Here is a 23,092-nt window from a genome sequence, read left to right as displayed (position 1 = left end):
CAGTACACCGGGCGCAGCGCGGCCAATGACACCAACCAGCACACTGCCACTGTGTGCCCCAAACTGTGGCCCGCACCCCCATCAACAGCGGCACCGGTGTAGGCTTTTTAGACCATAGAGCTAATATACCAGCACTCGGTCTGCGGACGGTGACATCACCCACTTCGTCCTAAGAGTCTATTGTTGTCGTCCTCAAGGGGTAAATGGCCCGTACCCACTGCGGGGGATTGGCCTAGACACAGGCTGCGCCTGCCAAATGCTCAAAAACGGTTTTCGAATAAGGTAAAAAAGTATAGAAATGCACACTGGGTCGTTGTGATACGGGTGTCTGAAAATGGGAATAAGACTATACGTGCAGAGTTTTGGATGGTTTCATCATAGATGAATTTTGAAAATGAGCATGCCAGATGATGGGATTCAGAATATTTCTGGATGGAAGCCGTTTCATGTCCAAAAAGAAGTTTTGAATTGCAGCGTGCTAGAATTTGTTTAAAGGCGGAGAGCACTGGCGGCATGACTGGCGGTGAAAGCGACAAAGCGCCGCCTTGAGGACTGGTGGCATAGTCGAGAAGCCTGTTGAGAAACCTCTCATTTATTTATCTTGACTAGATGACTGATTCGGAGTATTTGGTATAAATTTCTGTTTACCTTTCTTATTTTTATATACTTTCTTGGCCTTATCCAGAACTCTGTGTGCTCCCATTACGAGGGGAATGGCCGTATCAGTACCGCCATCGAGTCTAGTGCAGCCAATCCAAGCATGAATCCAAGCCATGCCAGTTTCATTTCTGGCGGCACGTGTGGCGGTAGGGTGGCGGTAGCGGCGTTTTCGGCACTTCTTTTTTCTCCATGCATGGCGGTTTTATTGGATTGTGGAAGCGGTTGTTTTATATCGCACGGCCAACTTTCGGAAAGGTGGTACCATAAATGCCAGCGTCCCGGAGTCACTGGCGACGTTTCCCTGAAGCTTAAAGACATCTTATTTGATTTCAAAACCCCCATTCGAATGGATTCAGCTGCAGACAGACTGGCAGCGGGAACAGAGCGCAGGGTGAGCAGTCAAAGTTTGCGTTGTGGGCATAGTGGAAGTTGTCGGATTTGCGCGCTGAAAAACCGCCAGAATGAAACGTATTGGGTCGTGCTTATTGCAGAAGCGAAAGCGGCGAAGGATCGACGACACTCCGCTGACAGATTTCGTTCAGGTGAGAGAGCACTCATTTCAGCATTGTCGAAATGTTTAGTCCACCTTTCTGCTGTTCTCAAATAAACAACAGTTTCTCAGCATGCCCTTTTACCACTTTGTTTACTTTATTGTTGAAAAGAAAAGCGAGTGTCCGCGCTTTCTTCATTCTGAGCATGCCTTATATTTCAACTTCCAGCAGTCATGTGTTCGCTCCTGTGTGCGTACCTGTGCATGCAAAACACCGATTCTTTTTGCCACACTACGCTTGTTAGTAAAATTAATGGCGCTGCACTTAAAGGTGGCTCCGTCTTGTAAATCATTTGATAGGGAGCAATTCATTCAACGGTAATGAATAAGGTTAGCACGTGATATTCAGTAGCTCCGGCTGCGGCCTCCGGGATGGACGGCTCCGAATTGGTGTGGAGGCAAGCTGCAGTGATCGGCCGTTCCACGTTTCTCGCCTCTGAGTAGCAGGCTTTGTGGCAAAGAATGCAATTGCCACCGAGCGCAACGCAAGGCATTGAGGTTCCGCAAAATGTCGTTTCAGGTTAGTTGCTTGGAGCGCGTGACGCGACTGTTGCATTGCGGCAACTTTTGTGTAGCTTTTTGCTCCACCCTCATGCCTTATATTTATGTAAATCGGTGATGGTGTCACACGCTCTGTAATAGGTGTGAGTTGTTCCGAGTGCTGCTTTGCTGAAAACTGTTATGGATATTGTTCGAGACAATGGTTCTGCGCTGCGCTGCATAAAGTGCTCTGCGAAGGTGTTGCATGCATGTGCCTTAGTAGCACAAGAAAATGACATTGATAACATCGTGTCTTGAAATACTGTTTGTCAACTCCGAATATGACCTTACCCTGTTTGCCGTGTGCGCGTGGGGCCCAGGCTGTCTCAAGTGGTGATTTATTCCACTTTCTATATGGCATTAACTGAAATAAAAAAACAATGTGCCGATACTGCTTTTAAGGATCGTCGCGTGAAGTGTAACAGTATGGTACTTAATTTTGCGTTTTTTTTTTTTTTGCTAGTTTTAAGCAGTATTCACTATCTCACGAAATGCTGGTTCAGTGGCTGTGGCGCTCTGCCGCTGTGTGCGTAGTCACGGGTTCGACCCCTGCCGTAGCGACCGCGTTTCGAGAGAGGCAAAATGCAAAAACGCTGTTGTACTGAGATTTGGGTGATTGCTAAAGAACTCCAGGTGGCCAAAATTACTCCGGAGCTTTTTACTGCGGCGTGCCCTCACATGTAGGTTTTTATAGTAAGAAATCAGTAATGAAATAATATGCATACTTTCGACTCGTATAGTAATGCTGCTGCGGCAGTCGGTGTCTCAGCAGCTCAAATATTTTGCTGCTCTTATCACGAGGTTGCCATCGCCTCCAGCCGTCCAACTTTGATGGTTACGGGATGCATAAACGCCGTTGTGTAATTATAGAATGTTGCGCAGTGGAATTTTCTGGAGTTAATGCAGCACTAATCAATGCAGGACGATCTGCTGTATGTGTCGCAGCTAGGTGGTGTAGCGCATTACCTTGTAATTCCAGTGGCCACGCATTCGAGAGTACCCACAGTTACGGAAACTGTGCTCTAGCGCATAGGTTACGGACACGAAAGCTGTTGCGGAGGCCCATTTTCTGTGCTTTCCCGTGAAATGCGTGCTGCACAGATGTGCAGAGCATACCAAGGCCCCACACTGCTCCCGGATGCAATCTTTCGGACAGAGCCTAGTCGATCTCCGCGTGAGCATCTTTGCAGATGTTTGCCGCCTTCATCTATCAGAGCTCGGGTGCGAGTTGTTTGGTTCGACGTCTTTAAAGAAAAAATGCACCAACTTAGCTGCTGACGCGGAGGAAAGAAGGAAACGCAGACACGTGTGTGTAGCTCCTTTGCACCTTCGCTGGGTAGCCGTCGTTAAGGGAAATGCAGCTCAAGAAGGCAGAGGCCCGCCAAACAATGGCGTCGACCTGTTATCGTGATGTCGCGGTTAGACGCCTTGCACCTGCCACGGCTCCTAGTATGTGCACGCCAGAAGGTGCAAGGCGGCTCATAACGACGTCATGACACGAGGCCGACGTCACTGGTTTGAGGTCCTCATTTGAGCGCCACCCATCGCTTAGCAGTGCTCGCGATGATGGTTGGTAATGTTCGAGCCGCCTTTCTACGAAAGGGGGCGACGGTCGCGTTCCTTGCCGCATGACAACGGCTCGCTTGCTGTCGCATGCCAGCCGGGCAGCTGGATCGCGGAGGCGAGCGGCCGCGTCGTGCGAGCGGCCCTGTGCGCGGGCTACCTGGAGCCCGGGCCGCCCAGCGACTGCAGCGTGCGCGACAACAATCGCGGGGCTCGGGACGCCGCGACCGCCGCCCTGCTGGCCACGAGCCCACCTGCGTCGCCAACCCCAACGGGCGTCCGCTGCTCGGCGCTGCACGCCAGGCACGTGCCCCGTCTCGGTGGTGGCCTCACAGGGTTCAAATCTGTCATTTTGTACATATTTAGCATGCGGGTGCGCCGCGCTGCGCGATGCTTGTTCTCGATCGCCGTTGCGTGCATGTCTGTCCATGTGCAGTGATCGAACGGGAGCACACGCTGGCAGCTTTCTGTCATGCCGTGGCCATGTTGATAGAGCTATCTGCCGCGTTGTTCAGTTTCCAAAACTGAGCAGAAAAGCAAATAGATAAAATAATAGCACGAAGAAGGTTAGAAATTGACGACTTGAGATTTCAGGGAATGAATGTCGTCATGCCGTTACTTTACGTTACGTTACAACTTTGCGATCAGTGAACGTAGTGGGACGGTGCGAAACAACGTACGCACCTTTTTGCTTTTTGATCTGAAAGGGGCAGGCGATGAAAAATGGTGAGCGAGGTTTCAAACAAATGCATAGAGAATCGGCCCTTGAACGAGAGATAGCGGACGCATTCCGAGAGATGTTCGTTATTATTGTTTGCTATGCCCCAGCTGTGCCTATAGTTGCCAGCAGACTTCGATATCTAGAACTGGACGAAGACGAACGCCTGACGCACAGTGATTTCAGTATGTTGTGTGCCTGTATGTGTAGCACGCGCACGCACACGCACGCACGCACACACACGCGCATGCACACGCACGCACGCACACGCGCATGCGAGGCACCTCGGAGAATAAATCACCTCCTCAGCTTCTCTTGGCGGGAAGCAATTAGCTGGGCGTCCTCAAAAAGGTCGTGAACCTGAGGTCTTCAGCCGGCTGCTACTTAGTAGCGAACTGTTAAGAGGGCCGGGAAAGCTTCTGCAACCTGCATGTTTCAGCGTCTTCGCATATCTGGTGCATGCAGAGAACAAAATTTATTCTTAAACACAGCGGGGTGAAAAGAGTGTAGAATGCACGTAACGCTGAAAACAAAGCATGAAATGAAGCAGATATATCAATAACGAAAAAGAAAACATGATACGGTCACACTAAACGTCGGAGATCGAGGCACGATGAATAAACCTCCAAAGTTTTGCTTCCGATGCGAGGCCGCCCGCGTTGCCGCCTTCCACCCTGATGCAGGCTGATCCAGTTCCACGGTCAGCCGGTGTGGTTGCCTGCCAGGGCGCGAGCTCAGCTAGGGGACGTGCGCGACGTGGGACCGTACCTGTCAGGTGAGCTCTGACACGACGCCACCTAGCTGCCGCCGAATACTGAAAACAACCATCGCCGTGGAAGGTTTGCCCACAGCTAGTTGCACAAGGTCTCGTTAATCGCAGTGGCTCTGTCATGTCTTACTTGGTAGGAAGACAGCGCAAAAACGACAACCACAGGGGAGGACAAGACACAAAAGAACGCTACTATCAACTGATTTATTTTGTCATCAAGACACATTTATATAACCAGCCAGTCACATCACATGTCACACTTTGCAGCGCCAGCTATCTTAGACTAACAGATAAGAAAGATTGAATCACCTTTTCAGCTGTAAATGTAGCTATTGTCATGGACAGATTGCAAAAAGAAAAATGAAAAAGAAAGAACCGCGCATGACATACGACCAGGCAAGGAAGTAAATCTGTTACAAAGATTGTTATAAAAATTCTTCCAAAAAACCACGCTCCGCTGAGTACAGGCTTGTAAACGGATCGCTAATGCAGTGGTCCGCCTTCTTGTCGATATGGAAAGCTTCAAGAAAAAGTCTTGCTTTTATGGAAAAACTCCTGCCCAGAATCTTCGCGTCTTGGAAGTCGGGTACGCACTTGCATGCCAAAACATGCTTCGCTAAATTGGCGAGTTTATCTTGTTTTATTATTAAATTTTGATAATGCTCCCTTAATCGGTCATTAAGGCAACGCCCTGTCTGCCCGATATAGCATTTTCCGCAGGACAAGGGGATCAAGTACACCACTCCCTGGCGCATCTAACAAATGCTTCTTCGTGTTGCTTTTTGCAACCGCGCTCGCCCTCAGCGCATATGCGGGTGCACAGCTTAGCCAACTTGTTTGGCGCACAGAAAACAGGCGGAACATTGTGCCTGCTGGCAACTTTTTTCAGGTTATGTGACACCTTTCGCGCGTTCAGAAGCAGCCGCCTTTTGGCGGGGACCATGTTTCTTTAGGGGTGTGTCAGCCACAGCCGTTAAGGCCGAGCAAGGGAATCCAGCAGATAAAGGCCTTCGTAGCTAATAGTCAAAGCTATCGCCCATTTCACGCGGACGCGACTTCCGAAGCGCCGACTCCAAACAGAGTGAAGCAACAGCTCTTTTTTCAGTCTTTGAATGCGACGAGTCATAGGGCAACAGTTTTCTTTTCACGTGGAAAATACGACCAACAAGTGTGTCCCTTTGAGAGCCTCAGCCTCAAGTCTAAAAAACGTATCGCACCATTCAGAGGGAGTTCGTGAGTGAAAGTGAGGCCTTTACCGTGCTCATTAAACTTGCATAAAACCTGTTGAACAGAATTTTCAACAGAAACTTCACTGCCATATTTTAAAAAGATAAAAATAATCGACATACCTTTAAAACTGGGCCTCCAATAAAAGATTGATCCAAAAGACGATCAACGTGAGCTGAAAATATACGCATAAAGCAGGCGCCACACATGAACCTATACATATACCATTACGCTGCGTAGAAGGCTGCTTGTCGAAAAGGATAAAAGTAACGCCCAAATAAAATCCTAAAAGCTTTAAAAAGTTGTCGACAGATAGACCTGTTGAAGACAGAAACGAAAGCTCTCCCGAGACCTAGACAGATTCTTTCACGGCAGCTAAAAGTTCAGTTTGGGGAATGGAATAAAATAAATCCTCAATCCCACGTTGTGGCGATCCCGGAGAAACCCTAAAACTTCTTCAGACTTCTTAGTTAAGAACGGATAAATCACATTTACCAACCTAAGCTTGTTCAACAGAAACCGGCTGACACATTGCTGCCACGAGCCATTCTCACTGACAATCGTTCTGAAAGGAATGCTGGGTTTGTGAGTTTTGGCAGTAAAAAACACTTCCAGGCAATTTCCTCGGCAAATGTAAATATCACTTGCTAATTTCGTCAAGTTCAAATCCTTACAAAAGATCATAAATTTAGTTTTAACGCGGACGTCACCTTTATTCTGTCATGTCAATGCTGTTCACGTGTATTTGTCTACTGTGCCTTTGCAAGGGCAGTGAAGGAAGGGGGAATAGTCCTGGCCCGCCTCTAAGTAGTAGGTAGGAGGATAATCGTCGGCAAGTTTAACGTGAGTTTCGAAGCAGCAGCAACAGTTGAGGTGAAGATGTGAGAGCTTAACGGTCAGGTGGCTTTTATTTCTAAACCGAATGTTGATAACTGCAGCGTGATCTGCGCATTGCGGCTAATATCAAAGGGGCAATCGCATATACTGGCAGCTGCGTGTTGCTCCTTCAGCGGCTTGAATATGGAACGAGAGAGCGGGAGCCAGACGCGTGGGCAACTGCGTGGTCGCCACACCCTGTGTGTGTGTGACCAGCAGACGAGCAGAGTTGCTGCAGCGCGCTCCCTGCCTAGGGAACGTTTTTCTTTACCGACTGCATAGGGAAGCGTTTAGGCTGGAAGGAGCGCGCGGGTTCCGTCCTCGTGCATTCGACCGGAACGCCGATGCGGTCGTCCGCAGGCTCGTACGACTTCATCCTGCTCGATCCGCCGTGGCAGAACAAGTCGGCCAAGCGGAAGCGCACGTACGAAACCCTTCGTCATGACGAGCTGCTGGCGACGCTTCCACTGGAACGACTGGCCTCTCCGCGCGGATGCCTGGTGGCTGTGTGGTGCACGGCCAACGTGGGACACCTCCAGTTTGTGGCGCGCCAACTGCTCCCGTCCTGGGGCCTTAGGTACCTGGCCACGTGGTACTGGGTCAAGGTATGGAGGTGCGAGAGCGATGCCGTGCCCCACGTACAAATCTTTCGCGGTGCAGGTGACCAAGCACGGCGAGCCGGTGCGCCCCTTCGACTGCCCGCACAAAAAGCCGTACGAATTCGTCCTCTTCGGCGGCCCGCCCTCGGCGTCTGTGCCGAGGGACAAGGTGTTCGTATCGGTACCCTCCTGTGTGCATTCGCACAAGCCACCGCTCTCAGGTGCGACCGTGCGCGACTGCTGTGGGAGCGCTGCGAATAAGTGCCCCTTCTACTCGCAGAACTCGTGCGGCCCTACCTGAGGGACGGCGCCGAGTGCATGGAGCTTTTCGCGAGGTACCTTGTGCCTGGCTGGACGAGCGTCGGCAACGAGGCAAGGCTCGCGACCGGGGTGTCTTTTGTCTACTTTATCTCACCCCCCCCCCCCCCCCCCCTTCCATTTTTTTCCAGGTGCTGAAGCTGCAGCACGACAGTTTCTACGAGCCTACAAGCCACAAATCGCTGCCTTCTTGTCTTGCTGCTTCGTGAGCGCAACTTGCGCAGGCTGCTATTTTGCCCTAAGAAGTATATCATTTGCATAGCTTACGTCGCACCGAGCCCCCTACACCGGTCGGTCTAGTTTGCAAATGCTTGATCGAATTCATTGCATCGGACGCAGTTCCTTTAATTTTAATTTTTATTTTTTTAAGATAAGATAAGAATTTATTGTGTACAAATCGGTTACATAAATTCAGTTTACAGGCCAATAGATAGTCCAATAACAAGAACACAGGCGCTGTAACATTTATTGTTGACCTCATTCCCACGTATATTTATCTGTTGGCCTGAGGACACATGCCCATAATGCCAGTAAAAGTTTATTTTTTTATTTGTGAATGGATGCGGATTCTAAAATTCATAATCTCTTCTCTCTGCAGCAGGCAGGCGGCCTGTCCGTTCTGGTGCCGGTTGCCAGCCTCTACCTCCTGCCTGTTCCTGCATCTGGCTTTGTTTTCAACGCAGGTTATAATAATTAATTTCGTCGTAGAATATCTTCTGCCTCTCACCGCAGGCTCGCTTGCTGCTCGTAATTGTTCGCGCTTACATACTACGGTGAATTTAGGAATGCGCCATGGGCCCCAGAAGATCGGACACCCCACCCCATGCAGGAAACCTTGCAGGGTCTACTCACATACCATCAAATCACCACCCGTTACAAACACAGCCGCCGCACCCTCCCACAGATTCAAAATACATTGTCCCCGCCGCGGTGGCTCAGTGGTTACAGCGCTCGGCTGCTCGGACCCGAAAGACGCGGGTTCGATCCCGGCCGCGGCGGCTGAATTTCGATGAATGCGAAATTCTAGAGGCCCGTGTACTGTGCGATGTCAGTGCACGTTAAAGAACCCCAGGTGGTCGATATTTCCGGAGCCCTTCACTACGGCGTCTCTCATAGCCTGAGTTGCTTTGGGACGTTAAACACCAATAAACCAAACCAAAATACATTGTGGTCCAGCGTCAACAGCAGACAAACTGCTACGTCTCACCTTACCTCCTCCATTGCTACCACCCTACCTTGGCCCCCCACTCTGATCCATATGTGGGGCGGCCAAGGCCACCCTCATACATTACCTGTGGGAACGCCCCCAACCCATGACAGTACGCCCATACCCAACCCATCCCCCTCCTCTTGGGAGGCCGCTCTGCGCGGGTTGCTCAACCAACTGGCCAAACATGGCTGATGGACAAAGCTCTCCGGGAAGCCCAGTTCCATGGTTTCCCGGACAAGTAGGAGGCAGCCTTTGAGGAACTTTTTTATTTTTATTTCAAATAAAAGTGCACCACCACGGATTGTTGCGTTCCGCTGGTGAGCGCAAATTCGCAGGCACAATTACCGGTTGCGACGGTCCTATTTTGCTGGAGGTGAGATGCGAAAACGCCCGTGTGGTGTTTTCGTGTTTATCGAAGAATCCCAGGCGGTCAAAATTTAGAGCTCAACCTCGTGGCACATATAATCATTGAAACAAAAAGGAGAGGTGATGCGGGTGAAACAGACCTTCACTGGAATGCGTGAGTAGGACGTTTCTGAACGCTCGTAACGTTTATTAATTATAGGCTCACTGTACTTAATTAGTCATGCACAATGAAAAATACGAGTTGGGTACGCATGGTAACAAATGGTTTCGTTCCCGTAGTTCCTTTGGTACGTGCACCTGCTGGGTCCAGGTGCAGGACACATGATTCTCCTAGAAATATCGTTTCCTGGAAATGGTAATGAGGAAGCGACAGCGGGGATGTGCGCCCATCTCTTATGCGGCGCACGAGCTTCATGATGATGGTGATGGCTACATGGTGACTGCAAAGGAATGCATCTGGCAAGGGTGAAGACGCCGCGCTGGTTGGTGGATAACTCTGAAAGTACACTTTCCATTTCACATGCGTGACTTAATAATTACGTCGGCGATGACTACTGAGAAATTTATTCCCACACCTTACAATGCGCAGTGTCATCCTCTGAAGTACTTGAGGCGGACAGAAGATATCTGCGGCAATTGAAGCTTCATTATCTGCAAGTTTAGAGAGATAACTTATGATCATTATGATAGTACCCGTAGGCGGAGGACTGAGCGCATGATCAAATGGCTTCCGCCACGACGTGCCGCCCAAGCTCCTCCATGCGGTTGACGGCCATTGGAGAAGCGAAATAGTTCCTGCGTAGCAGCCTGCGACGAACTTGGGCGCCAATTTACAATTAATAACCGCAGTCCTAAACAGTTCTGCCGGTAAAAGATGGTAATTACACAGCTGCAGGTAGGCACTAGCGAACACGCAATTAAGGCTTCCCGTAAGCTGTGTTTTAATTACGTAAGAATTGATTGCGCGAAAAAGAAAGGCGCTCACTCCCGAAGCGCGCCGCGAGGAAAGGGACCGAGTGGAAGGTGAAAGAAAGAGGCACCGAACCAACTTCGACACCTCGCGGGCGTCTTTTGCATTTCGCCTCCGTTCAAACGCAGTCGTGGTCGGGATTCGATTCCACGGTCTTATATGCTAAACAGCCGAGCGTGATATATAAACATCGAGCTACCGCGGATAAGCTGGGTTTTTAGTTTTTCCTGTCATGCAAAATGAACGGCCTTAGGCGGTGGCTTCCACCTGCACGTGGGGCCACGGTCTAGATGCGCTAGCCGGGTGGGCGACACGCTGTATTCTCCAGCTAAAGTTAATTTATGGCACTCAGAATGCGTACAAGACTAAATAAGCACAGAGGCATACTCCAGTTTAGTGAAAATTAAAAATTCGAGCTGGCCGACGTCCCTCCTTTTGCGCCGCGCTCTCCCCCATTGCTGCTCTCGATAATCGCCCCTTGAGAGTAGGGAGAAAATTTAACATCAATTCAGAGACATCAAATCACGGTGCGCATTCGAGGTCGCGAAATTCGGTTGCATTACCAGTGGAATCGTTGGAACCCTCAGCTTTCACTGACGAGTGCACACTTTGCATCAAGTCTTATTCTGAAATAATTGTGCAAAACAATTACGCACCTTGAAAGTGGAAAGAGCTTGTGTGCCCTGGAATTAATTTGTTTTTGTCAGCGTGCTTGCAAAGAAGCGAGCCCTTTTCCTCTGACAGTAGTGTACATACGTGCAAATAAAAAAAAAAATGTCCTGAGCATGAAAACAAATCTTTAACAAAGCCATCTTGCTCATTAAATTTCACTCATTTTGCATGTCGTAGAACGACATAGGTGACTATTAGACCTTACACTTAAAGTCCAATACTTCGTTGATTTATGAAAGACAGAAATTACAAGGCATCTGAGGGCGCTGGCAAACCAGACCCAGATAACGCCAAACGTGCTGAGGACGTCCTCATCCAGAACAAGACATTCTGAGTGCCTTTGAGGTAAATGGCTAAACGTCCTCACGAGGATGTCCTCAGTTTGTACTTTGCTGGACGGCTTGAGGATGAAAATTCTTCAAATGTCCTACGACTGTCCTATCACAGGATATAGTACTGTGGAATCGAAATGAGATCAAGCCAGCTTTATCTCTTGCACTCGGCTCTCATAAATTAATAACTGCAGGTTTATTAAACGATGTGTGTACAAACATTATATGCCTTAAGGAGACATCTTAAGATATTTTGGCTCCTACATCTGTTCTTATGCATCGCATATGCTTCTGATGGGTTGGACTGTTTAGATTTTTTTACCACTCTTTTCCATTCAGGCAGCAGAATTCAACGACAGCTGCTCTCTGCGACCCTTGGCATACCCGCTCTTTTTGGTTATTCTGGTTACGTTCGCTTACATCAGCTTTGAATACGGCATTCCTATGAAAAAAGAAAAAAGGTCTTGGTACAAATCCTGCACTAGTACTGACAACAACTTCAAACATGATCCTCCAGACATCCTGAATATGCGCAATGGATGAACAAATGGATCCCAGTTGCTCTGCTTGAGGACCAGTCACAGGCGTCTGAACATCCTGACGCGGACATCCTGAGGTCGTACTCGGGACGTATTTACGTTGTCTGGGGAGCATTGTGTGGACTAGTGCCGTGACATGTGATATCTAACATTTCATTGGGTGACACCCCGAGGTCTTTTACTCATATTGCGCTCGGCAATGAAACGGATTTTCAATAAACGCGGAGTCTTTTTTAAAATAAACTTGATTTTGACTGGACCATGCATCAGTTCGAAAACCGGCTGTTCTATAGTATTTCCATATATGTAGCGCTTCAAAGTAATTGTTATGAAAAACAAGTCTCGAAGTCACACTGCTCAATTAGTTTTTAGTTTTGCTTCTCGGCTGAGTAATAAACCAGTGTCACGAATGCGCCATCGACTTTTTTGAGAGCTCACGAAATACAAATGGTCTGGTTGAAAACATCATCCTGGAGGGAAAAGAAAAAAAAAAAAAGACGTCATGTGTGAACAAAATGCTTGACAACCTCAGAGGCGCTAAACTTCTATTTGTCTGGAGCAATTGGACGGTGTATAAATCTCGGTTTTGAGAAATATCAGTGGTTAGGGCGCTCGTCTGCTGAGCCGGTGTACCCGGATTCGAATCCAACCACGGCGGCGGCGTTTCGATGGAGGCGAATCGCAAAAGGCGCCCGTGTGCTGTGCGAGGTGGTCGAAATTGTTCCGCAGCCTTCCTCTGCGGCACCTCTTTATTCTCTCTCCCTCCTTTATCCCTTCCCGCGATTGAGGTGTCCATCGCGAAGTGAGACAGTTACTGCGCCATCTCCTTTCCTCAAAAAACTAAATCAAAAAGAACGGGCGCATGCACCCACGACGCCCAGCGCGAGGGAGATACCGACAGGCTACGTATCAAATTAGTTTCATCGTATATTTAGAGCTGATATGCCCGCAGAAGCCCCCTGAGAGTCAATTCTAGGATATGGGCATCGCCTCCCACTATTCGGTGTTAAATTTTTACCATTCGTATTTTGGTTTCGCGCATGTTCCGTACTGCTTTTGCGCCATGTTTGAGCATACAGGCAACTTTCGGTGCAACGTGTGTATAAGGCGTTCTCCGGCACGAGCGCAGAACGCAAAAAACATGGACGCATGAAAAAAATAATTTTAAATTCCTTTTACGCCGCACAGGCTACGTTGAAATAAAATGCGCATTGTTACAGACACGCCGCGGTGGCTCAGCGGTCGGCTGCTGAGCCCGGAACGCGGCGGCCGCTTTGGGAGGGAGGCGAAACGCAAAAGTCACCCTTCTGATACACTTGTGCTGACGACGTCAGTGAAAAATTATTCCGGATCCCTCCATTACGGCGCCTCTTTCTCTCCTACTTCTTTCATTCCCTCCATCCCTTCCCTGACGGCGCCAAGCTGTTATGAACAAATACTACACTTTGATCTTAGATGTTCTAAATTACTCCGGAGCCCCCACTTCGGCAGCCCTTTCTCTCTTTCTGCATTCACTCCCTCCTTTATAACCCTTCCTCACGGCGCTGATGGGGTGTACACCGGGAAATAAGAGAGTTATTGCGCCCTTTCCCTTACTCAAAAACTAATTTGATTGTTACGAAATCATAAGCAAACAACCTGAAGACTAAACCGAAGCTTAAAACCGAAAGTGACAGGTCTGACGTGCTCGTAGCGCCTCTCTAGAGACCATGGGTGCCACATGCCCACTGTGCTGGCGCGATTACCCCGCTCCAAAATGTGCAGGAAGCAGGTTTTGCACTTCCTCGCAGACTTGAGAGCAGTCGTAACGGTCGTTATCGCGCACGTTTGATACAACCGACTACGCGGGCATCCGGCGGTCGCGCACAGTGCCAGCAGCCAATCAGCCTCCGGCACGTGGGTGAATGCCGCCAGTGGCAGCACCGGCGGGAGTCGCGCTCGCCGCGCCTCCTTGACTCCGGTGCCACCGCCGCTGACAGTGCTCGTGGCCAGCTGTCCGCGTTGAATGTGGTACCGGTGGTACCGGCATATCTATTGAATCATCACTGCTAGCCGGCCACGCTTGTTTTGTACAGCTTTTTAAACATGGCATTCGATGTCAGAAGGTATGTATGCGAACACTGATGACACTCCTCTTATGCTTATATCATAGTATGCCGCATTTTAGCCACTTGAGCAAAACAATGCTTTCAATGACCGTAGCACACGGGGCGCCGTGCTTGCGTGATCGAGAGCTCCCCGCTCGCCTTCTTTAATACAGCGCTGATCACACCACCATTGCATTCCATTCCATGGTCAATAAAGGTGCTGTGGTGTGCTGGCACGAGTGGGACGTGGCGGCTGCAGCCTCCTTGAGGGAGCGTCCGCCCAGCTGCTTACGTGTCCGCATAAGCACGCTTTAGAGACACAGGACCGCATATCTTCACACCTGTTACCAAGTGCGCTGGGAAAAAGGCTGGCGGCGGGGCGCATAATATGCCGGCTCCTTTCAAGCATAGTGGCGCAGTCCGGCGCCAACATGTAGCGATTACAGCCGGTATCCCTGTAGGAGTTACTTGCTTCTCTCAGTAACTTTATGATATTGACATGCTGGCTGCAGGTTTGATATCTACCGCAAGATTCCCAAAGACCTCACCCAGCCCACAGTAACTGGCGCTGTGATATCCATCCTAAGCTGCTTCTTCATCTCCATCCTCTTCCTGTCCGAGTTCATCTCGTACATGTCACCTGAGCTGTAAGTTCTGCCGCCTATTGCGCTTCGGCCAGAGATTGGTGCAGGCGAATAATACAGGTGTGCACTTGCAGGGTCAGTGAGCTGTATGTAGACAATCCAAGCAGTACAGAAAAGATCCCCGTGTCCATCAACATCACACTCCTCAAGCTCGACTGCAGCGGTACGTGCGTCGCCTGCGCATTTGAAGAGCACGAAAATAACTGCGATTGAAACATACTTCCAGTTGTGGGCCTCGACATTCAGGATGACATGGGACGTCACGAAGTTGGCTTTGTGGAAAATACTGAGAAGACACCTGTGGGCTCTGGCTGTCGGTTTGAGGGAAAGTTCTTCATACACAAGGTGTGGCAAAACTTAGGTTTTTGCTATTATGAAATTAATTACAACTGCTGTTCGGCCTCGCATTTGTGTCTCAACAAACTCTTAGAAGCTGTGATAGAAAACTAAAAAAGGCGAAAACTGAAAAAGCACCTTTCTTAATGTTCACTAAGCAATAATGAAAACTGAGAATAATCCCATATTATAAAACATTAAGATCCATAGCTGGTTGGTGCCAAATGCTTATCTGCATGTTTATGCTGTTACATATTTTCGATCCTGAAAAAGTTGCAATGCTATTATTTTCAGGTACCAGGGAACTTTCATGTGTCCACTCATGCAGCGGCTAAGCAGCCAGAGAAGATTGACATGACCCACATTATTCATGACCTTACATTTGGTGTCAAAATGGTGAGTATTTAGCCTTGTGCCTTGCCTTTCTCCATCTCCATGTGGTGCAGTCTTCTTTCACATTTTCTTGTTGCATTCGTTAGACTGATGAGGTGAAGGGCAGCTTCAACTCCCTGGATGAAATGGACAAGTCTGGAGCCAATGGTGAGCGATTTCCAATGAAGGATGCAGTGGCTTGTCGACCGGTCGCACCTTGGACTGCGTGATTGCAAGTCTTTCGTTGAACAGTTTTCTTGCTCTTCAGCCTTATGCATATTTCTCTCCTTGCCACAGGAATTGAGTCCCATGACTATGTCATGAAGATTGTCCCCACAGTGTATGAAAAGTCTCGAGGTGAACGGATAGAATCCTACCAGTACACATATGCCTACAAGGTATGCACTCGAGCGCTGCCTTTATCTCTTCTTGCCAGTAGCGAGAGTTGCTCACCCTCTCTTCTCTCTGTGTTCAGAGCTACGTGTCCATCTCACACACGGGTCGCATCATGCCTGCCATCTGGTTCCGCTACGACCTCACTCCCATCACAGTCAAGTATACTCGTCGTGGCGTGCCCCTGTACAGCTTCCTTACCTCGGTGAGTGATTTGCGAAGCTCCTAGCCTCTGGAGGGATGTGATGGGGCAGGTGCGTGGAGACATGCACGGGGAGCATTTGTCTTGGTGGGATCCCTTCTTGTCTGAGCACCTGCTAGCTGAATGCCCAGTGAAGGTGGATGCGTTGGGAGTACATTATCTTCTGTAGCAGCCTGGTGTCATGAATGTTCTCTTCTGGGCTAAAATTTTCTTTGTTAGGAAAAGCTTGTTTGACATGTTGGTCGTAATGTTTTGTTCTCTGTGTGTAAAATTCATGTTTCAAACCATGCTCATTAAATTGATTAAAACACACTTCAGGTGGCAGTTACTGTTTTATCATTTTTCCTATCCTTTTTTTATTGAAATGATTAATCAGTTGGTGTTCTCTGTTATAAAAATTGACTCGTAAGTTTGAGAATTCATGATATTTAATCATGATATTTAATCATTTAAGCCCTCTTCTGAGAGTAAAATTTTTCAATGTAGCTGTTCTTTACAACAGCTCAAATTATGTTTAATTGGATAGGTTTGTCCCAAAGCATCAGTTGATGAGTCCAGTGTTTTAGCGAATCCCCTAAGGTGGAGTAGGTTTGTAATAAGGGAATAATTACCCATTAGTATGGAACCCCAGGTGGTCGAAATTTCCGGAGCCCTCCACTACGGCGTCTCTCATAGCCTTAGTTGCTTTGGGACGTTAAACCCCATAAACGAACCAAACCAAACCATCCAGGCGCTGCCATACAGTTACAGAGGAAAGCTATACAGCTTTCACAGAAACTTCGTAGTTAAAGAACATTTCGTCCAGGTCCGAGGTCAAGACTTCCCAGACCTAAGACCTTATGGACGTGCAGGACTCCTAGCCCGAAAATGAAATTTTGAGCTGCTTGTCCAGTTTCAGTGAAATTTTCAGCATGGATTCATTATTGATTGCTTGGGATGTGTGCTAAATTTTTTTATTGTGACACAACTATGACAGAGCTACGAAAGTTTTAACAGAAAATTGACTGTTTGCTTTAGAATATTGATTTTCTCATACACCAAAATTCCTCATTTTCATATGGCATATGGCATGCATATTGTCTGCAGTGCAGGATTACAAAGCTGTTGCTTTATTCTGCTCCTTTTTATGTAGAAACTCAACCTCCAACTGCTGCTGTGTTTTGTCAGCATTACTGCCATTCAAATTGTAATCTCCTGCTTTGAGCACTAAAAAACAAAAGTTTGAAAAAAAAAAAAAGAATACGTCACTGAACTTGGTCATATTCTACGCAATAGAAATGCAGAAAAATAAGTATTTTCCCGTGAATGTGGTGACCAAGGTGTTGCAGGCACTCTTTAAAAATGTATCCAACATGCAGTGCAGTGGAAAACTGGTATATTGCAGTTTATTTTTTGCCGTTCTGGCCTGTTGAGGCATTTTGCCAAGAATGCAGCAAACTCGCATCAGAGACGGAAGCAAAAACAATATAATCTTGGCTTTGCGAGCAGCAATTGGTGAGCAACAAAAGGAAACTAAATCAATGATGGGAAGAAATGCGTCAGGTGGCGTTTTAAATCAAATTGTTAGGCCTGTGTGTGTCGTCCCTCGTCTGCCAGCGCTCCATGTTCAGGATGTTAGGCTTTATTCTCCTTAAGACGTTGCTTTTATTGCTGCCTGCACCACTTCCATGAGCTAATTTCCGTGAGTTTCCTCGTTGAAAAACAGTTGAAAAACAAAAAATTAACAAAAACTGCAAGCAATTACTACTCGACAGCATCGCATCTAAGAAGAAGGTGCAAGTGTTGCAGCAAGTGTTTTTAGTTGAGGAAAAAGGCCACCGAGCAAAATTACAGTTGATCATATCTTTAAAGCGGTTTGTCTCAGTCCACAGCTTTGGGTCGAACTGCACTTTTAGGAAAACTGTCGTTTTTATATGCCAAGACAAAATGTACTGTGAAGGTGGTTTCTGGACCGAAATTTTCTGGGAATTAAGATAAGGCACTTATCATCTCAGTTGTTGGGTTTTTATTACAAGAAACTCGAGATTTTGAAATAGCAGTGACAGCAAAAAAATAAAGCTGCTTTTCTGTGGTGTGATTTTTATGAAAAGCAATCATCATTTCTTCCCCTTATCCTGTACAGGGGCTTTATTGTGATCACCTATGCCGAAAAAGGAAACAAATTACAATTATATTTAAAATGAGTTTTCCTTAACTGATACACTAATTACCTCATTCTGATGCGAACAACTTTTCTGACACTCAAGGTACAATGTTGAAATTTTGATTATGTTTAAATGGCCCAAGGAAAGTTTCATCAACTCGCTGAAAGTTTCATCAAAGTTGGCGCAGTGGTTCTAATGTTGACCCTTCAGCTTCGCATCCCCTCTTAAAGCTGACATACAGGAAAAAATGCCTTAAAAAAGTTACATTGAAACCTTCGCTGCCATTTGATACTTGTCGTTAGCCCTTGGTTCCCTGTTTCACTTCTGTCAAGCAGCTTTTGAGCTGTTGAGTAGTCATGCTACACGTGTGGGCATGTAAATTTTGATTGACTACATTGGCACAAGACTATTTTGTGAACATCATGCGATTGCTAAAAAGCCAATTTCAGCACCAGCTTATGGTGGTCTTTAAGAGCTTTTCATTGTTACTTTAATGCTTGCTTTTTGGCACTTGTGCTGCTACACTTTCAGTGGCATTGCACTTTGTGATAGAAAATAAAAAATAGCCTAAGTTAGTCAGTGGCGCTCATGAACACTCTCAAGGTTAGGTTACTTGTAAAACATAAATACCCCCGAAAGCAGAAGGTTTGACAGCCGTCGCCGTAGCTCAGAGGTAGAGCACCGAACGCGTAATTCGGAGGTCGTGGGTTCGGATCCCACCGGCGGCATGTGGTTGTTTTTTCTAATCAATTAGCTTTAAGCGATAATATATTCAGTAATATTCTAAATTGATCAACAGCACAAAATAAATAAATTAATTAAAAAAAAATCACCTGTGCCCCTTGGTTTCTGTGGCTGTTGGCTTCTATCATAAGTTAGGATAGACATTCCTTATTAGTTTCTGAGAAAATATTGACCTACACCCATGCACAGATTGGTGTTTGTTGATGTTTTCCTGGGGATGTGTGGTGTGTGCAAAGTTGGAATCGCTGAACTTGTATTTCTTTCTTACTGCATTGATGACACTGAACTTCATTACAAGTTTTTAATTGTTTAAAATGTCAGTAAAAGTGAAAATGCATATATGGCCGAAAGCTAGTTTTTGCCCTATGTCATCCCGAAAGCATGTGGTTGTAAATGGATCTTAAAAGATGTCTGCAAAAATGTTTACACTGCTCATTATTGCAATCCAAAGTTTCCTCATGCAATGTTGAGACCTGTGCAAAAGCAAAAAGATTCGTAAAAATTGCTATGTACAAACAAAAATTGGTGCTCATAAAGAAACAGGATGCAAAGCAGATGAAAGGAGCAGCACAGCGATAGTTTCGGCTGTTCATTTCACTTTCCTAGTGGTCGCTGCCAAAATTGGCTGATACAATTCAAAAGCACCCAATCAGGTGTGGTCCCGTTACCTTTTGGTGTCATATGTCATACATACTTGGAGCTGAAACCTATATCTCGCAGTTGCCTTGCCAGGGCAGCCTACAGCCAATAACACCACTACATTTTTCGACACCCCCATCTCTATGATGCTTCGGCTTATTAGGCTCCCTGTAGAGGGCAGGTGCAAACACATCATGATTTCTGGATTCCTGTATATGATCATTTGTGCGCCAGTAGGGGTGTAAAACTTCTCTCTGAGCTTGATCCTTCTTGTCTTTCTTCCTGTTTTCCCTTTCTTTCTCTCTTTCTTTCTTTTTTTTACTGTAATGTTGCTCAACTGGCTGTTTTTGCCATCTTTTAGTACTTGCAGCTTGTACAAGCAACATTCACCTCCAATAGAGTTAAAAGGAGGAGTGGCAGATGGTGCCTCCATCATTATTTGTATTTTCTTCTCATTTGCTTCGAGTGTTTCTCTTGAATTTTCTTGTTATATGAAAAAGCTACAAAATTAAGAGGCCTTTTTTATTTGTTGAATACAAAGGAACAAACTTCAAACTGCATGCAGAACCAATCACCAAGGCTGTGGCACCTTAAGGCCTGGTCGTAGTTAAGTCCTTTTCTAGCTTTGCAGTTGTATTTAAATGGTTTAATATAGTAGTTGACAGTCGGAGATCACCCTCTCACTGCAGTATATTTATTAGTTTTGAAATACATTTACTTCTGTAAAATTTTGTTTTGTTTGTTTCTGGGTATGATTTCTTTCCTAGTTTCCAAATATGATTGTGCATGCACTCATGCTGCATACAAACCTTTGCTGGACATCATAGCGTAACGCAAAGTCGGCATAAAACGTTTGCAGAGGGCTCAATTGGCGTAATGTTTTAAAAATAAAATGGCACTTTGCTGCAGGTGCTAAGGTTCTAGATACAACACTTCTGCAAGAATAGAGCTGCATACATCTACAAGCCGGGTGGGCATGAACACATTACCTTAAAACCATCAGCTGTTGTCAAAGCTGTTGTCAGAACATTATACCCCCATGTTGAAAAGAATTGTCCAGCGTTGGCGGCATTGGTGACCGTATAAAGCTTTGCTGCCACTCATGGTAAAAACCCACAAAACAATCCCTACAGAAGCAACCTAAGAGCAGGTTGGCAACTTAGGTCACGTGACCATGTGGCATCTTCAAAACCTCTAACAACCGGATTGTGAGCTAAATGTCCACCATGGCAGGTGGCAATTAAATTAATGATTGGTCGCGAGAGGTTGCTCCGGAAGAGCAACCTGGGTTGCACAAGCGCCACTGGTGGCAGCACCTACCATCGCAGGGCAGTGATGCAGCGTTTAACCACTGCACCACTGTGCCTGTAGTAGTATGAGGACTCCCCAGCGATCTTCCCAGCAAATGACCAATTCCACATGTACGGGCATTAACTTATTAACGCTATTTCGTCATATCCTAAAGGCGGAGCTTAAAGGTGCACTGAAGAGGAATCTGAACTCGTCTTTTTGCCACGGGAACTGAATCTACACGTTCCGAGCATTCTTAGAAACTGCGACTTATTGCCCTGTGTGGCTGATTTCCCTAATTAAATCAAATTAACATCCGGCTCCCGCCTTTACTTTTTTAATTCTCCTCGTACGGTGGGCGGAGTCAACCAACGCGTGGAGTGCCTTTCAGCCAGCTCCGTGGAGGCTTTGCTTTTGCTTTATTTTATTTTTTAGGTTTCTGTGAATAAATAGCTTCATTCGCAGATAATATAGCTGCAAAATAAGCCCGCAGAAATAAAAATACATGCGGACTATTTGCTTCTACTGATTACTATGTATTACTCCGCCGATAGCAGAGGAGCAAGCCGCCATGGGACTGGGTGAAAGGCACTCCACACGTTGGTCGACTCCGCCCACCGTACGGGGAGAATTAAAAAAAAAAAAAGGTGGGAGCTGGACATTAATTCAATTTAATTAGGGAAATCGGCCACACAGGGCAATAAATCGAAGTTTCTAAGAATGCTCTGAACGTGTAGATTGAGTTCCTGCGGCAAAAAGACGAGTTCAGATTCCTCTTCACTGCACCTTTAAGTGTCCCCTCGAATTTTTTTATCGTCTGCTGTGCAGTTTTGTTGTGCTGTGCATAAGTGTGATACTTGATAGGAGTACAGTTATGCTTGGTGACTAAATTTGAATAAAGCAAATAATGATTTCTGCCTTTAGTTCAATCTTTCTACCATCCTCACGGTTTTGTAGGTAGCCTGAATTCAAAATGAAGATTTCACTTGAACGTTTTGATTAAGCAATTGCCATGTTGTGTGGAGGGCCCAGAGCCTCTGAACTGTGAACTGCTTGTGACACTTGCTGCTCTTTGTTGTGAACAGGTCTGTGCCATTGTGGGTGGCACGTTCACCGTGGCAGGCATTGTGGATTCCCTGGTCTTCACAGCATCTGAAGTCTTCAAGAAGTTTGAAATGGGCAAGCTCAGCTAGAAGCAAGCCTGGACAAAGCCACAGCAGTGCCCCCACTGCTCTGCTGTCTTCCGTTGCTGCTCGCGCTCTGCTACTTACTTGTGCTCGCACTCCAGGCGGGCGCGTAAGAGCAGAAGTTACATTACAGGCGACTGCAGGGCATTGAAATGATGTCGAACATTCTCTGAGTTTTCCTAGGCACTGCAGGAAGTCAAGTGTACTGCGTCATGCGCTAGGTGTGCAGGCACAATTGAGTGCTGAGAGCGAGCAGGGACCCGTGAGATTTGCTTTGACTTGCAGAGTGCAAGAACTCATCGTGGTGCAAGACTGGTGTGATGGGCAGCCAGCCCAGTGCCAGGTGCTGGTTTGCAGTCATTGTGACAAGGGCCCTGCAGAGGCCTCTGGTTTGACTCGGTGGTGGGCTATGCAAGGTGCAAGAGAGCTCCCCAGTGAAGCTTTGATGGAGTGTGAATCTGGTCCTTTCTGGCTGACTAGAGAGACCACGTGTTTGTTATTTTATCTCCAAGCACAAGAATACGACCCCACTGCTCATTCTATGCATTCGTTGTTTATTGTGGAAACCAGAGCAGGGAACAAGTCATTTTGTGTGGAAGTTTCTGGAACTGAAGCTGCTTCTTTCATTGTTAAGGCAACCCTGTATGTATGTGCGTATGTACTTTCAAGGTAATGTACTAAAATTGCTCACAATGCAAATGCTTGTCTTATTTCATGTTGTCATTGTTTAGTTATTTAGGGCAAGGTCTTTTTTATATGCGTTTTTTCAGTATTGAGGCTATGATGTCATTTCTTTTTTAGTTGTCTTATGCATTTAGCTTCCAAAATGTAGTGAATGGTGGGACGTTATTGGCATGCACTGGAAGCTGAATACCTAAAGGACTCACTTTGAGGATTGGGTTCTGCTGCCTTGTTCGATTTAATGGCTGAGCTTTGATTTTGGCTGAACTTGAGTAGTCGAATATGTCATGTATTGTTAAATGGCAGTCATTGCTTTTTCTGTGCAAGGCATTTATAATTTAAGTTTTTTCTGTGTGATGCAAATAAATTCACCTTCAAAAGTTCATGTTGTTGACTGCAGTGAAAGTAGATACCATGCTGAGTATTCCATCGCTAACCAGGGATATTCTCCTATGTCCTATATT

The 23,092-nt window shown here is 46.8% G+C and overlaps 2 protein-coding genes across 3 annotated transcripts; both read left to right on the top strand.

Annotated features, from left to right (window-relative positions):
* Positions 1-777: 777 nt before the first annotated feature.
* Mettl4 (Methyltransferase like 4) lies at positions 778-13,695 on the top strand. Of its 2 annotated transcripts, XM_089578964.1 has the most exons (9): positions 778-1,051; positions 1,152-1,202; positions 3,411-3,616; positions 4,715-4,806; positions 7,264-7,508; positions 7,564-7,723; positions 7,783-7,874; positions 7,952-8,065; positions 8,419-13,695. In XM_089578964.1, the coding sequence occupies exons 1-8, from the start codon at positions 854-856 to the stop codon at positions 8,027-8,029; spliced, it is 1,122 nt and encodes a 373-aa protein (XP_089435090.1). In that variant the 5' UTR covers positions 778-853; the 3' UTR covers positions 8,030-8,065; positions 8,419-13,695. The 2 variants fall into 2 exon arrangements, with proteins under 2 accessions (XP_089435090.1, XP_089435089.1); XM_089578963.1 differs by lacking the exon at positions 8,419-13,695 and having other exon boundaries at positions 779-1,051; positions 7,952-8,149.
* A 158-nt stretch (positions 13,696-13,853) lies between these two features.
* LOC149349974 (endoplasmic reticulum-Golgi intermediate compartment protein 1-like) lies at positions 13,854-23,011 on the top strand. Its single transcript, XM_089578965.1, has 9 exons — positions 13,854-14,014; positions 14,509-14,643; positions 14,715-14,803; positions 14,867-14,985; positions 15,271-15,372; positions 15,456-15,516; positions 15,646-15,746; positions 15,824-15,946; positions 21,846-23,011. The coding sequence occupies exons 1-9, from the start codon at positions 13,995-13,997 to the stop codon at positions 21,951-21,953; spliced, it is 858 nt and encodes a 285-aa protein (XP_089435091.1). The 5' UTR covers positions 13,854-13,994; the 3' UTR covers positions 21,954-23,011.
* The last annotated feature ends 81 nt before the right edge of the window (positions 23,012-23,092 follow it).

The sequence above is a fragment of the Amblyomma mixtum genome, chromosome 3, assembly GCF_055824585.1.
Source record: "Amblyomma mixtum isolate Tamu chromosome 3, ASM5582458v1, whole genome shotgun sequence".
NCBI lineage: Eukaryota > Metazoa > Arthropoda > Arachnida > Ixodida > Ixodidae > Amblyomma > Amblyomma mixtum.
Note: the sequence above shows the minus strand (reverse complement) of the source record. Positions and strands in the feature narration are given on the sequence as shown.

Bases quoted from the DNA above. Each gene is read 5' to 3' on its own strand.
- Mettl4 (XM_089578964.1), top strand. From the start codon at position 854: ATGGCGGTTTTATTGGATTGTGGAAGCGGTTGTTTTATATCGCACGGC. The intron at 7,509-7,563 runs GTATGGAGGTGC...TTCGCGGTGCAG, and splicing joins CCACGTGGTACTGGGTCAAG to GTGACCAAGCACGGCGAGCC. The intron at 7,724-7,782 runs GTGCGACCGTGC...TTCTACTCGCAG, and splicing joins GCACAAGCCACCGCTCTCAG to AACTCGTGCGGCCCTACCTG.
- LOC149349974 (XM_089578965.1), top strand. From the start codon at position 13,995: ATGGCATTCGATGTCAGAAG. The intron at 14,015-14,508 runs GTATGTATGCGA...TGCTGGCTGCAG, and splicing joins ATGGCATTCGATGTCAGAAG to GTTTGATATCTACCGCAAGA. The intron at 14,644-14,714 runs GTAAGTTCTGCC...GTGCACTTGCAG, and splicing joins TCGTACATGTCACCTGAGCT to GGTCAGTGAGCTGTATGTAG.